Source organism: Sinocyclocheilus rhinocerous, unplaced genomic scaffold (assembly GCF_001515625.1).
Source record: "Sinocyclocheilus rhinocerous isolate Xijiao unplaced genomic scaffold, SAMN03320098_v1.1 scaffold12, whole genome shotgun sequence".
Classification (NCBI taxonomy): Eukaryota; Metazoa; Chordata; class Actinopteri; order Cypriniformes; family Cyprinidae; genus Sinocyclocheilus; species Sinocyclocheilus rhinocerous.
In genome coordinates this window covers 1,303,603-1,318,102 of record NW_015626394.1, presented here as the reverse complement: position 1 = coordinate 1,318,102, position 14,500 = coordinate 1,303,603, and the positions used below count along the sequence as shown (strand labels likewise).

The 14,500-nt window shown below is 37.2% G+C and overlaps 1 protein-coding gene across 1 annotated transcript in view; it reads left to right on the top strand.

The window, feature by feature from the left end:
• LOC107714450 (low-density lipoprotein receptor-related protein 1B-like) overlaps window positions 1–14,500 on the top strand; it is a 309,159-nt gene that overhangs the window by 184,321 nt on the left and 110,338 nt on the right. Inside the window, exons 22-26 of the mRNA XM_016520289.1 lie at window positions 4,634–4,879; window positions 6,056–6,253; window positions 6,347–6,353; window positions 11,618–11,782; window positions 12,138–12,382. Of these exons, the coding sequence (XP_016375775.1) occupies window positions 4,634–4,879; window positions 6,056–6,253; window positions 6,347–6,353; window positions 11,618–11,782; window positions 12,138–12,382 (861 nt within the window). The remainder of the gene's footprint in view (window positions 1–4,633; window positions 4,880–6,055; window positions 6,254–6,346; window positions 6,354–11,617; window positions 11,783–12,137; window positions 12,383–14,500) is intronic.

Here is a 14,500-nt window from a genome sequence, read left to right as displayed (position 1 = left end):
CGTCTCCGCCTCGGGCTCCTCCTCCACCTGCTCCACCGCCGTTGGTCGGCCCCCTGGAGTCGGCAGCCATCCCTCCTCCATGGCTCCTCCCACCGTCGGCTCCACTGTGGGCCGCTGTTATGGCTGTGGCCTGGGTCCTGCTAAGCTCCTGCGGCCCCGGTTCCCTCCTGTCTCCTCCCTGGTTCCTCCCTCCTTCGTCGCCCTCCTGGCCTCCTCCCGGATATCCGTCCTCTGCCGGAGCCTCCACCTATCATGTCTGCCTGCCAGCCCTTTGCCTTCCCCTGGCAACACTTCTTATTTAAATTTTTTTTTAGTTATAAATTTTTCATTGAATATTTATATTTTGTTTTATTAAAATTAAGTTAAAGCTATTTTAAATAGTTTTAGTTAACATTAACAACACTGCTGTAAAGCATGGCTTCTCGTGGCACAGTTCAGCACAAAATGTGTGTACATCGCTGTTAATGTCTGCTAGAGGTGCTTTTTTTTCTGCAGAGCTAACAGACATGGTCTAAAAGCCACAAAACTTTGATTTCTGTCAGGACCACTATCGTCAAAGGTGATTGACAATTAGCATACAGTTTGGATTGGCGGTATGGTTCTGTTCTGGGCAAGAACTCCCTGAGCATCCATGCAGCCTAGCATGGATAAGAGCAAGGAGAGCAGTGATAACCCCCCTTGGGTAAACAGAACAGAACCAACATAAATGTATTGCAGAACCAATGATCCAAACGAGTATGTTGCCAAAACCCACATAAGCCATAGCAACAAGCATGTTGCCCTTAACCAGATGACCCCTGAAAAGCTTAAGCAACAACATGTTCCCAATAACAACCAGATCGCTTTCGAACAAGCATATTCCAATAACAACCAGAAAACTTAGGAACAAGCATATTCCAATAACAAGCAGATAGCTGTAGCAAATTAGCTCAAAAGGCAAATATTAATAATTAATCAGTTATAATTAATTATAAATATTTGGAGCAGCTAATGGAATTAATATTACAGTCAACAAACCTGTTTGTCCAGCAAACACCCAGTGTTAATTGTTTATTAATTCTAAGAAATGTTTATTTCCGGGGTACGGGAGTTAATGTCCTTATTGTACAGTACTACTTAGAGCATGTAGCCAAAATCTGCATGATTAGGGACTCCAGTTATGAGCAAAACAACATACAACCTTGAGTGTGATACAAACGAGTCTTTATTAACTACACTTAAACTATTCTAACACACACGCATACATGCATACAGTTTAGCACTGGGAAGAGAGATTAAGCAGAGTACAGGAATGCAAGAAGTTATAGTATTGTTTGAGATTCAGCAGATCAACAGCCTTGAGCAAACCATCAGTTTCTTAGTTGTAACACACCCTTCTTTAAAAGGGGTGGGGATACTTAATGGATCAAACAGTGAGACTAAGTTTGATAGTTGCATGTCTTGCCCATTTGAATCAAAGTGTCCTGATGCAGTTTGTTGAGGCTCCAGTTGATCTTGGCCGTTGTTGTCTTGATGAGAGAGAACCAGCTGAAATCTGAGGATGTTTGGTGAATGGAAAGACAAGGCCTGGCACAAACCTTAGAAGACTTCTAGCTCAGCATCCTCATCTTCTCAGAATCTAAAAGAACCACCCTGATCTTGTGATCAGTGATCTTTAAAGTGTGAGGGTGTCACACCCTCAGGATTTGAGTGAGCCCATGAGGAATGGTACCTTTGGAGGGAAATTTTACGATCCTTTGTCTCTAGCAAGGTGTTTTGCATATGAAACTGGATTAGCTGGTCAAGAGGAGAATCATATGATTACATAGGATACATGATTGTACATGTCTCAAGTGAATAGTAGACACAATATCCTGGAATATGTATGTTATTTCAGAGAAAGGTTTGTCTATGAATTTATGTGGTTGAAATGTCCGTTCTATGGGCCTGTGTCTGTCTTTCACAGGGTCTGTTCCATTGCACATAGCATCTTTCCACATACTTTCAAGCAATAAAACAGTCTTATCAGATGGTAGCCTGGGTAACAGCCCTCTTAGGGTGATAGTTGCACTTTTGTGCTCACAGAGTGGGTTTTAAAGATTATTAGTTAAATATAACAAATAATTGTGTGTCTGCTCGGTCCAGTCGTTACATAGCTTTGGAGCAAGCATGTTCCCAATATAACTATAGCTTTAAGAACATGCATGTTCCCAATAACAACTGGATAGCTTTAAGAACAAGCATGTTTCTAATACAACTAGATAGAACAAGCTTATCCGATACTCGGAACAGAATAAACGCTGAACTAACTTCAACTGAACAACTGCTGTTTACCATTTTCTCTTTGGAGCTGCACCACAGCAGAAATTATTCCGTTTGCACCATGATCATTATTTCCTGTCTATCATCGCAAAGCTGCCCGACTCTGTGCTGTATACTAATATATGAATAAAGGCAACTTGACTTGACAGGTTAAAGCACAGCATGTTGCAGCAACAAGCATGTTACCAACAAATAATAACACACATTACCAATATGATCGCATAAGCCTAGCACAAGCATTTTACTGAAAACAGCTAAATAAGCCTTAGGATAGCCTTAGCAACAAGCATGTTGCCAATAACCTGAGAGCATTAAAAATGAACTTAGCCTTGTGAAGACATTCAGAGATGAATGGAGAGTGAAGCATAGCCAGCTGTGACGTGGATGCTTGATCTCTCGGTATCTTTCTTCATGCGGTGAGTGCTTATCCCTTCTGAACTTGTTCTTGAGCCAGTCACATTAGTATAACTCATGGAGTCCATGTCAATAATGCAGCGATGCGAGAAGCAGTGCTAATTCAGTCAATTCCAAATCAGGCAGCTTATGATCAATGCGGCGAATTCATGTGTTCAAGTTCACAATCTGAATGAATCTAAGGTGAAGTCCATGAGGGGAACAAATTCCTCTCGCTAAATTCCTGATTGCACAATTCCTGGTGAGATGATGGGGTTTTGCCTGCTGAATTCACTATTTAATTAGCTATTGAGCAATGTGAAAGCTGCTGATAATACTGAAGGACCTTATATATGGATGCTGTGATAGGGGTCGTATCCCTATAGGAAGTGTGGATCAGCTGAGAGTCAGCTGATGCGAGCTTAACTGACGTGACCTGCCAGAACTAACGCAACACTTGCTTTTTTAATTCATTTGGTCTTTAATTAATGCAAGTGTCGCAGTGCATATTTAGCACTGGGTTCATAATGCTTGCTTATTCACTGTACACCTTGTGTTTAATGCTAACTGAAAACTGCTGTGCTATTACGTGAAGTCTGGTCCATTCTGCAAGAAATGCTGGACTGGTTGAATAAGAAGTAGTCATGCGGAGTAGTTCTATCAATACACAGAAATCCAAACCATTAAAAAAATGGTAACAAACCAATGAGAATAAAATACCTGAGCTATAAAGATTTGGATTTATACACTTGAGCAAATCAATATGTATTGTGGTTACTCTCCATGGGTGAAAATATTTTGATGATATCGTGTTTATGTCGACACGGCATGTCCCTCAGGGCTACTTGAATCTCTTTGAGTTGCGTCCTTGAGCGAGTGTAATGGAAAGCCAGCACATGCTATGTAAGCTACCGGCACACGGAAAACATTAAGCCCGTCTGAATGAGAGCTAAACATGTCTGTTTGCCTCTGAAGCCCTCACTTGGGAAAGTATCTCTTGAGAGTCACCAATGTATAATTCTCTCAGAATGCAACTAGACAAACAGTTCAGTGACTTTCAGTGTATTGCCAGCAGCCGCCCATGGGAGCCCACCTCTCATGTTCTGAGGACGAGGTATATTATCTGTCTGACTAGACCTGCTTTTGGCTTGGGTCTCTTATTGCCAAATAGATTGTGACAATGGACCTTGAGGTGGCTGACTGACTCAGACCAGCGCAGCAGGGCTCAATACCATTTGTAACCTTTGGGAAGCAGCTATTCTTCACCTCCATATAGACTTCAGGGCCCCCGTGAAGAAAATTCAATTCTCTCGTGCAACCGCAGAGGGGATCATCATAATCAGTAGAGGCAAAAAGACCTTGGAAGCTGTGAGTTCCCTCCCCTTTGTTTTTCTCCTGTAAAAAGGACCAGGTGCTTCAATGAAAGGAAAGAGCTTATCCATTAGAGATGAGAGACTAAGAGTACCAGAGTTTGTCTGAACCGTTCTTAAAAAACGTGATATATCGGAGACCTTGTTTTCATTTATTTTAAACTTAAGAAAAAGCCATTTTCCACCTTGAGTTTGCTTGGCCTGCGCAATGGCTGAAGTCGGTCATAATTCAGACCTGTGATTTCTCATTGAATCTGCCTCATGAATAAGGTAATTCTTTACACTTTTTTTTATTATTGTGACACACTTGGCTGGTGATGTTGATTAGGTCAGAGTAATGGCATAATGGTCAAGTCAAGAAAGACACAAAAACTTATGAGGCAAAGAGCGATAAGATTATAGCCTTGTGCAAATATTCAATCCAAACCGTCAGTCTTTTGTTCATCTGTGGCTTTTCTGTTTCAGTTTGCACCTTGAATCTCATATGCCAGCAAACATGGCTCCATATCACCAGCCTTTCAAATTGATTCTGTTTTTGTCCTCACTCATGCTGTTCTTGTCTTTTCCAGAGAAATGTTTGCAAGGTAATGGGGGCTGCAGTCACCAATGTTCAGTGATCCCCAGCAAAGGGGTGGTGTGTTCATGTCCCATCGGACTCCATCTTGGCTCTGACAACCGAACATGCGAGACGGTGGACTACTGCTCTGCTCACCTGAAATGTAGTCAGATATGCGAACAGCATAAGACCACTGTCAAGTGCTCCTGTTATCCCGGCTGGAGACTTGATCCAGATGGAGAGAATTGCCACAGCACAGGTATTTAAATTCCTCAAACTTATATTTGAAATACTGTATACTCTGTGTGTGTGTGTGTGTGTGTGTGTGCGCGCTTGCAACAAAAATAATTTAATGATTTAGTGGTCCAAGTAAAAAAAAAAAGTGGAAAGTTGGTATTTAAAGGAATAGTTCACACAAAAATGAAAATTGTCATTTTTCACTCACCATCATACGTTCCAAATGTATTTGACACATACATAGAAAGTTTTGAAGAATCAGTATGTAGATCTTCCCATGCAACAACAGTTCATACAGTATGTGACCTAGAATGACAAAAAAGCACTATAAAATATCATAAGCAGCAATGATACAGTAGTGTTGTTTTAAGAACAGACTGATATTTGACTTAGTAGTACAAGTATTTTTCTAGACTAGTTTATGATTCTCAGTGAAATTACTTCATGTGCATTCCTGTTTGTCCACAGTGGATCGGTCCACGGTACACAGCAATAAGAGCAACAGTAATACAATGACAGTGGGATACGCAGACAGGAGCTTCTCATTGAGTAGCTAATGTCTTTTCAGCAGCATGCCTGCCAAAAGCTTTTAAATTGTCTCAGGGAATCTGAATTTGGGTCATTAGTCAGAATATGATAACAAGCATCTGTGTGGTATTTTATGGATTTAGTGACGTTATATAGCTCTTGAGAGTAAGTTCTTGTTATAGCAGACAGCCACATTTATACTGTAGCTCTCAGCAGGTTTTATCCAGTACCAATAGAAAAATTTTTTTTTCTGGGATAATGTTGCCTAGTAAATATAGAGCTGGACTGCCAAATTAATTATATTAAGAATATATATTATTCTTAATTATATAATGCCTTTTTATACTTTATATATACCTGGATGACTTTGTTCTGGATGGAACCTGTATTTTGATCTAATTAATGGGGGTTGATTTGTTTTTTTTGTTTGTTTTTTGTGTGTGTGTGGATTTTTCAAAGACGACTCAAGTGTCTTTTACCATTATCCTCAGGTTTCTCTAAGATAAGTGTCCCTGTAAATCTTTTTGATAAAAACATCAGCTAAAAGACTAATTAGTGGTTGTGCACAGGAAAATGTGCATGACTGACGCCTCAACACAAAGCGCAATGCTCTCGTAAACTCTAATGCACAGGTGTGGGGTGCTAATAATCAATTTGTTTCTTCTCCAAGATCCCTTTGAGGCTTTTGTTATCTTCTCTATCCGGCATGAGATCAGACGAATCGACCTTCATAAACGTGACTACAGCCTACTCGTGCCCGGCCTGCGGAACACCATCGCTCTCGACTTCCACTTCAACCGCAGTTTGCTTTACTGGACCGACGTGGTAGAGGATAAGATCTATTGGGGAAAGCTCTCCGAGACCGGAGGTAATGAACAACCAATTTGATGTCCCATTCCTACTCGCCCTTTGTTTAACCTAAGCTTTAGTTTGAGTAGATATTCTGTTTCCCCATTCCTAGCATGCAGGTCATGTCCCCTGAATAGTAAGGCAATACAGAATGCGCTGTGCGTACAGTGGCTCTTTGAATGACGCAGAAAACCTCTGAAGGAGCTGATGAATACCCTTGAATTGTTTTGAAGACTATTTTGAAGCTGCATTAAGCATACATCTGAGTCTTTCTCTCAGAGGAAAAGGCCCCCAGTGCAGCCATTGCGCTCTCTTTTTGTTAGCATTTCATAAAGCCCTCCACAGCTGAGAATAATTGCAAACAGCTGGATTATAGATAGCTGAAAAAAAATCTTGTTTACTGCTGAGGGAAAACTTCCTTTCCTTTAATGCCAGTGTTTTCTTCTCCAGAGTTATTTTCAGAAACCCTGTTGAAAAGACCAGCAAATGTTGTGTTTGGATGCTGATCGCCTGCTTACTCTGCTTTTCTTTTTCACAGTCCCTTCAGCAACGTTCACAGCAGCAAAAGCAAACAGTGAAAAACAAGTTTAATTTCTTTTTTGCCATAATTTGTCCTCATAGAGACTATCTTGGGTACATAACAGAGCAATCATATTTCAGGGGACTTGTTTGTCATATATTACTAATGATAGTTCTAGAATAACGTGCTGCATCTTGCTGTTTATTTGTTGTGTTCTGTTTCCTTTTTTGTCGCCTTACTCTCAGCTGTGCTCTTCTCTTGCTCAGCTCTACATTTCTTACGGAGGCATGCTAGGAAAAGAATAGTCTCAAAGAATAGTCTCAAAAGTCTCAGATATGACTGACGCAGAAAACCTCTGAAGGAGCTGATGAATACCCTTGAATTGTTTGAAGACTATTTTGAAGCTGCATTAAGCACACATCTAAATCTTTCTCTCAGAGGAACAGGCCCCCAGTGCAGCTATTGCTCTCTCCTTTTGTTAGCATTTCATAAAGCCCTCCACAGCTGAGAATAATTGCAAACAGCTGGATTATAGATAGCTGAAAAAAAATCTTGTTTACTGCTGAGGGAAAACTTCCTTTCCTTTAATGCCAGTGTTTTCTTCTCCAGAGTTATTTTCAGAAACCCTGTTGAAAAGACCAGCAAATGTTGTGTTTGGATGCTGATCGCCTGCTGTTGATATTCTGGTGTCCATACCAGGCTTCTTAAAGGGATAGTTCAGCCCAATATATATATTTTTTTTTTTTAGAAGAAGAATGGTTGACTTTTATTGTATGAAAAAAAATACACTGAGACATTTTTCTAAATACCTTATTTTGTGTTCCACAGAAGAGAGAAAGTCATACAGGTGCGGAACCAGTGTTATTTTAGTATTATCGATATACTATTATAGTATTTATTTTTATTTGTATATTTTCAGGTTTCATTTTAATTTTAGTTTAAATTTGTCATTTTATGTCATTTAATGTTTTGTATTTGTATTTTTTTTTATAAATTATTTTTAAATTTATTTAGGTTTTTTAAGTAATTATTATTTAAGTTTGTTTTTGTAGTTTTAACTTCAGGTAGCTGAATTTATTTATTTTTTTTTCAACATGAAGTTTACTGTGAGTTTAATGATTTCATTTAATATGCATATTTTATTTCAGCTTTATTTTACTTACTGGAAACAATTTTTTTTTTATAGTTATAGAAGTAGTTTTCGTTTTTATGTGAACTATCTATCCCTTTAACTACCTTAATTAGCAAGCCTCCTTTTGCCAGCTTCATCTGAAGAATAACGTGCTGCATCTTGCTGTTTATTTGTTATGTTCTGTTTCTTTTTTTGTCTTCTTACTCTCAGCTGTGCTCTTCTCTTGCTCAGCTCTACATTTCTCATGGAGGCATGCTGGGAAAAAGAAAGTCTTAAATATGACAGCCTGAGCTCAGAAAAGTCACACAATGATCCCAGCAGCATTTGAGGACCACAAATAATGCTTATTCACATTGTAAATGAACAAAAACAGGCTTATGGCTAGTAGCTCCCATAGTCACCAGTCACCACTTAGAGGTGACTAACAATCCTTCACTAGAAGATCGTAAGGAGCGGGCAGGAACATAAGGCAGGAGTAAGTCAGATAAATATGTAGGACCAAGGTTATGGAGAGCTTTTTAAGTGAGAATTAGTATCTTGTAGTTTATGAGCAAGGAAACCGGAAGCCAATGAATGTCTTAGAGGATTGGGGCAATGTGATCGCTCTTTCTTGTGTGGGTAATCAAGCGAGCTGCAGAGTTTTGAACATATTGTAGTCATTTGATATTATTAGCTGACAGGCCATAAAGAAGTGAATTACAGTAATCTAGTTGAGATGTGACGAGGGCATGTGTAACAGTTTCAGCATCCTGCTGACTGAGAGAGGATCGAATATGAGAGATATTACGTAGGTGGAAAAAAGCTGTCTTTACTACTTTACCAATGTGATCATTGAATGAAAGAGTGGAATCAATGAGAACACCAAGATTGCGAACTTTAGTGGAGGGCATAATCAGATCACCATCCAGATCCATCAGTTGACCAGAGAGCTTAGATACAACAGCTTTAGAGCCAATCAGAATTACCTCAGTTTTATCAGAGTTAAATTTAAGGTAATTTGCCTCCAGCCAAAGCTTGAGTTCCTTGATGCAATTTGTTAATGCAGGCGGAGGAAACACTGAGGTGGAAGGTGCGCTAAAATAAATTTGAATGTCATCTGCGTAACAGTGGAAGTTAAACCCATAGCGCTTGATTATTTGTCTAATTGGTAGCATATAAATGGTAAAGAGGAGTGGGCCCAAAACAGAACCTTGAGGTACAACAGAACTGATGGATTTGATAGATGATTTGTAATCAAATAATATGCCAATTACTTCTTCGATTTTTATTACATTAATTACATTTATTTTAATTACTTAATTACAGATTTATTGAACATTTAATTCCACATGTTGCCAATTGGAGGCTATAAAAATAAAATGTAAAAATACAACCTAGTTTGTTGTGTTTTGATGATTAGTATGCCAAATAGTTCCATACGACGTAGGAAATGAATGGGAAATACAAAAAAAATACTGTAAAAATACAACCTAGTTTGTTGTGTTTTGATGATTAGTATGCCAAATATTTCTTAGATTTAGATTTTTTTTTTACATTAATTTTAATAATTTATTAACACTCTGGGCCTCTTCGGTCACTTTTGACCAAAAAAATTTACATTTTGAAATTTTACATTTTTTTGCTTCATCGGAATGAGACAGCACTTGGTGATTTTGTCGCATTAGCTATATGAACTCACAAAAAATCATGGACATGATTCAGATATGTTAAATATTTGAAAAATAAAGTAATACTTGGTACCTTCACTGTCAAAAATGGACGACGTAGGAAATGAATGGGAAATACAAAAAAAATACAAAAAAAAAATGTAATAGAAAAAGATAGCTCATAAAAATTTTATAAATATTGCACAGTATCATAAAATCTCCCCAAATTCTAAATAATAATTTAAAAATATATATATTGAACAAAAATATTAGATTAGATTGATTTTCCTAGGGGAAAAAAGTTACATTACAAGGCTTTGGTCACTTTTGACCGCAAAGGTACCAAGTGTGACCCACAAATGAAGACATTTTGTTCCACATCTTGCCAATTGAGGGCTATAAAAATGAAATTAATTTTAAATGTGTAACTTAATTTTTTATATAATATTATATAAATAAATTTTATTCAAAATGAGGTGCTGATACACATATTTTCTCTATTTTTGTATCAAAGTTTAACGGTAACTTGCTGTATTATCTAAGTACAGTCTATTTAGCAACATTTTAATTTGCAGCATTTACATTTAAATGTGTAACAGTAAAATGTAAATGCTGAAGAAAAACTTTATCCTCACATCTGTCAAAGCACCCGACAGAGCAAGTTCTTAAAACGTCTTGCTTTGTTTTTTGTTTTGTTTTTTTGTTTTTTTCCTCAAATGTATTTATCATTATAGTACATGCTATTGATGGCAGTTTACCATGCAACAGCACACAGGCACAAATAATATATAATTAAATTATTTTCATTATCAGTTCTTATAGATTTTTATTGATTTGCTGTTGTAGCCCTAATTGTGGCTTATGTTTGCCTGTTTTATGCAGCTGAAACATTTTTGCCAAACCCTATGAGCAACCCATAGAGGAGAAATATGGTATCTCCGCAGTCCAACTAGAGCTCATATTGAAGCTCAGTTGGATGGCACACTGTAAATTATTTAACTGAAAGCTGAAAAGAATAATTAGGGAAAATATTCAAAGATTGATTTCACACTCAGCAGCGTGGCACATATTAAAAAGCACCAAATTCATTACGTAGTTACTCTGAAATGCCCCATACAGCTGTGTCATAGAGAGGTGTGTTGAAAATGTTTTGTAGTTCTGAAAGGATAAGCGTCTTTGTAATTAGCAACTCTTTTATTCATTGAAAGCCTGGTTTAATAATTTGTACGCCACTGGCCAATTAATTGGCCTTCTGAAAAGAAGGCTACATCCTTGTAGCAAAATTAATGTGAAGCCTTTTTGTATGCTTACCTTCCATGCGCCTCAAACGTTTGGCTGACAATTTAATTATTTTTGATGCCTGATGCAGGAACATGATCACATATTTCATTAGCATATGAGCTTGATGCAAGTATTTAGCATTTTATAATCCCCGTAATACCCACATTAGAATGTGCCCTTTGTTTTCATGCCACCCCAGATAACTGTGACATCAGTTAAAAATTAACACTCATGTTTGACATTGACTTCACTGGCAGACTGTTTCCAGTGAACCGAACAGTATGCATATAAAAATAATAGTTTGAGATTAATATACTATTTTACATAAAAATGTTTAAAGTTTTTTTTTTATGATGTAAAGTGGCACTGTTCTCTAGGGCAGCATAGGATGCAGCCCTGCACACACAGCTCTCATACACACACTCCTCTATTGCTCAAATGCAACAGTTTCATAGGTTTGTGCCCACTCTAAGTTCAGTGACCAATGGCATCGCTCATTGAAAATGAATTCTATTCTAGCAGGTAACTTTATTCTGAGTCAGCTCCCTGCGCTATATACTTCCCATGTGTATTTGTATAGCACTTGTCACAATACATATTGTTTTAAAGCAGCTGCAGAGATCTGTTAATAGTTCAATCATGAGTAAATAGTGAAAATGATGGTAAAATAAATATTTTAGAGTGTGTTGTAGATGTGTTTGTTGGTATTTTATTTGGAAGAATATTATTTTGACTTGAAATGTTCACACTGATGGGCTTATATGGTAAGATGAATAGTTTTTAATAATTTGGATCTGTATGTAGCATGCTATTCTGGACTGACTGGGATGCCACTTTTCCACGGATTGAGGCAACGTCAATGAGTGGAAGTGGAAGACATGTTGTGTACAAGGACATGGAGTTTGGAGCCTGGCCTAATGGACTCACGCTAGACCATCAGGAAAGGAGAATAGTGTGGACAGATGCTCGGTAGGGGAAAATAAAAATGCAAATTAATAATTATATTTTGGTTCAATTTACAAGAAACGTTGACTTTAAGTCTAGGTGTTTTTGCATAAATGCTTTTTTTTTTTAGGTAAAACATTTTTTTGATGATTTTTTTTTGTATATATGTAAAAACTCGAAACATTCTATAAAACAACCATAATACTTAATACATTTAAACCAAAAGGAATAAATGAAATTATGATAGATTAATTCTTATGCTGTACTTTCAGTGCTTGACTCTTCAGTATTTCCCTCAGGAAGTTGTCATCATTATAACATCGTTTTGATATGGGCATAGAGTGCCGTTCACACCTCATGTTTCTCTTTTTCCCTTCAGCTCAGATGCAATATATTCAGCCCTGTATGATGGCACGGGGGTCATTGAGATCCTCAGGGGCCACGAGTACCTGTCACACCCGTTCGCTGTGTCTCTCTTTGGAGGAGGTGTGTACTGGACAGATTGGAGGACCAACACTTTAGCCAGAGCGAATAAATGGACAGGCCACAATGTAACCGTCATTCAAAAGACAAGCGCCCAGCCGTTTGATCTGGAGATATACCATCCTAGCAGACAACCTCAAGGTGGGTCTGTAATTATCGAAATGCTGTAAATTCCATATAATTCAACATAATTACTTTAAACTTGTTTTACTGATTTAATATCAACAACAAAAAAAAACAGTGCTTTATTTATTGAAGTGGTTTACGATTTTTGAATATGCAAGGTTTTATAATCTGTTTGTCCAGCATTTTGGGCTTATTTTTCACCAAAACTGTCAATGTGAATTGCCTTCTCTGTGAAGGATACATACAAGGATATGTTCTCATTGAAAGAATGTCTGTGATGCCTTAACACAGGGTTTCACATACTGTGGTTGTTCCTGAGTTATTTAAATGATAATTATTTAAATAATAAAAATTCAGTAAATACAATCATTTTAGATGATTGTGTATTTAATAAACACGTAAAAAAGTACTGTGCTGTGGACAACAGTGTCATGAAATAGAATGATAAAATCACTTAAAATCAAAGAATAAATACAGTCATACACAAGTATGATGCTGAGTGTTTTGCTTGAACTAACTAGACTAACACAGCCTTGTTGCTATAGTGACAACAACTTCTGTTTATAATATGTATAACAAGCATCACAGTTTTCTTGAATATAATTGCTGGAGGTGTCTGTCTAGGCATGAAATCCGGAGAGAAGATCTTTACTGAAAAATCTCACCCTTACTGATGCTGATCATCCAAATGTTCTGTTAGAGTGTTTAAACTTCTTATTTGACACTTCTGTTTCCTGTTAGCGTTTGTACTCCATGAGCTCATTCTGCATGCAAACCACACACAGCAAGCTTGGCAGTTTTCATGTTGACCTAACGTGCTTAGCTGCACGTTATTGAAAAAAAATAACATGATCCGCCTATGTTCGGTTTTAGTCTGGGAGACAGAGAGAAATCTTCCTGCATGCTCCGTGGGGCGAGGATTCATTTGAGCCGAATCCCGCTGATCATTCATTTCTTCTGCCAATCTGGAAGCCCAAATGGCTCTGTTTGAGACCAGCAGAATAATTGAAAAAGGGGGTCATGCAGAGCATAAGCAGGCCTGACATGGACTCAAGATGTGCTCCTTCCTCAACCCAAATTCATTTTAATTGTTTCACGGTACAGTGTCACACAGGGCTTTGTAGCCAGCAATGGCAGCAGATTATCTTCTGTTAAACAGACAGTAGCCACCTCAGTCTTTAAAGGAAAAAAAAAAAAAACATACAGAGATTACTTTTATTGGCATTTTCTTATTAATAGACTGAGATTATGATTTAAAAAATTTTTTATCATTGTCTTTTTGTATAATTTATTTGACTTTTGTTCGTTCAGATGTATTTTTTGTTTGTATTTTTTTTTCACTGATGATAAATTGTACGTTATTATGTACACTTATTATATACACTACATGGTTAGTTAAATTTTTTTTTTTTTCAAAAAATGTATGCATTTCTTCAGCAAGGACATATTAAATAATTTTTAATTAATTTATATGTAATTTTTAAATTATCACTGTTGTTGTTTTTTCACAATTTTTATTCCTTACAGAATGAAAAAAGTATCATGTTTTCCACAAAAATTAAAGTTTCTACATTATATTTAGTAATAGCTTATCAGTGGTGACTCTCTCAAGTTGATGTCCATATGGCAGAAATGTACAGTAAAGATCAAGCAGTTAGTTAATGTCATGTAATCAAACAGGCAGTGAACACCATTAACAGCAATGATTATACTGTATATTGCGATCAAACTTATAGCAAAATTTGGTAGTTTTGTATGTTGTCTGAGGGTTGGCACATGAGTACATTACATTTTAAAATATATTCAAATTAATTTATTAAAATTAAAAAAAAAAACACTACATTTTCTGTAATTATGACATAACTCTGTTGAGCTATTTTTACTCTTACTCATCTCTGGTTTATAAAATTTTCATTTTTTGATTTGTAAAACATGTTAACAGAAGTTATTGTAATTGCCAAGTGTGCCAGGTGTCCAGATGTCCAGAAATGTAGCCTTCTGCGAGTGTTCATCAGCTGAAATAATCTGATTTGCATCATTTCAACCAGCCCAAAACTATAGGAAGTCCTGCCAAAACAGCTCATGTCTTCTGCCACAGCATCGGCAGCTGGGTGACTGTTTTACACCGATAAG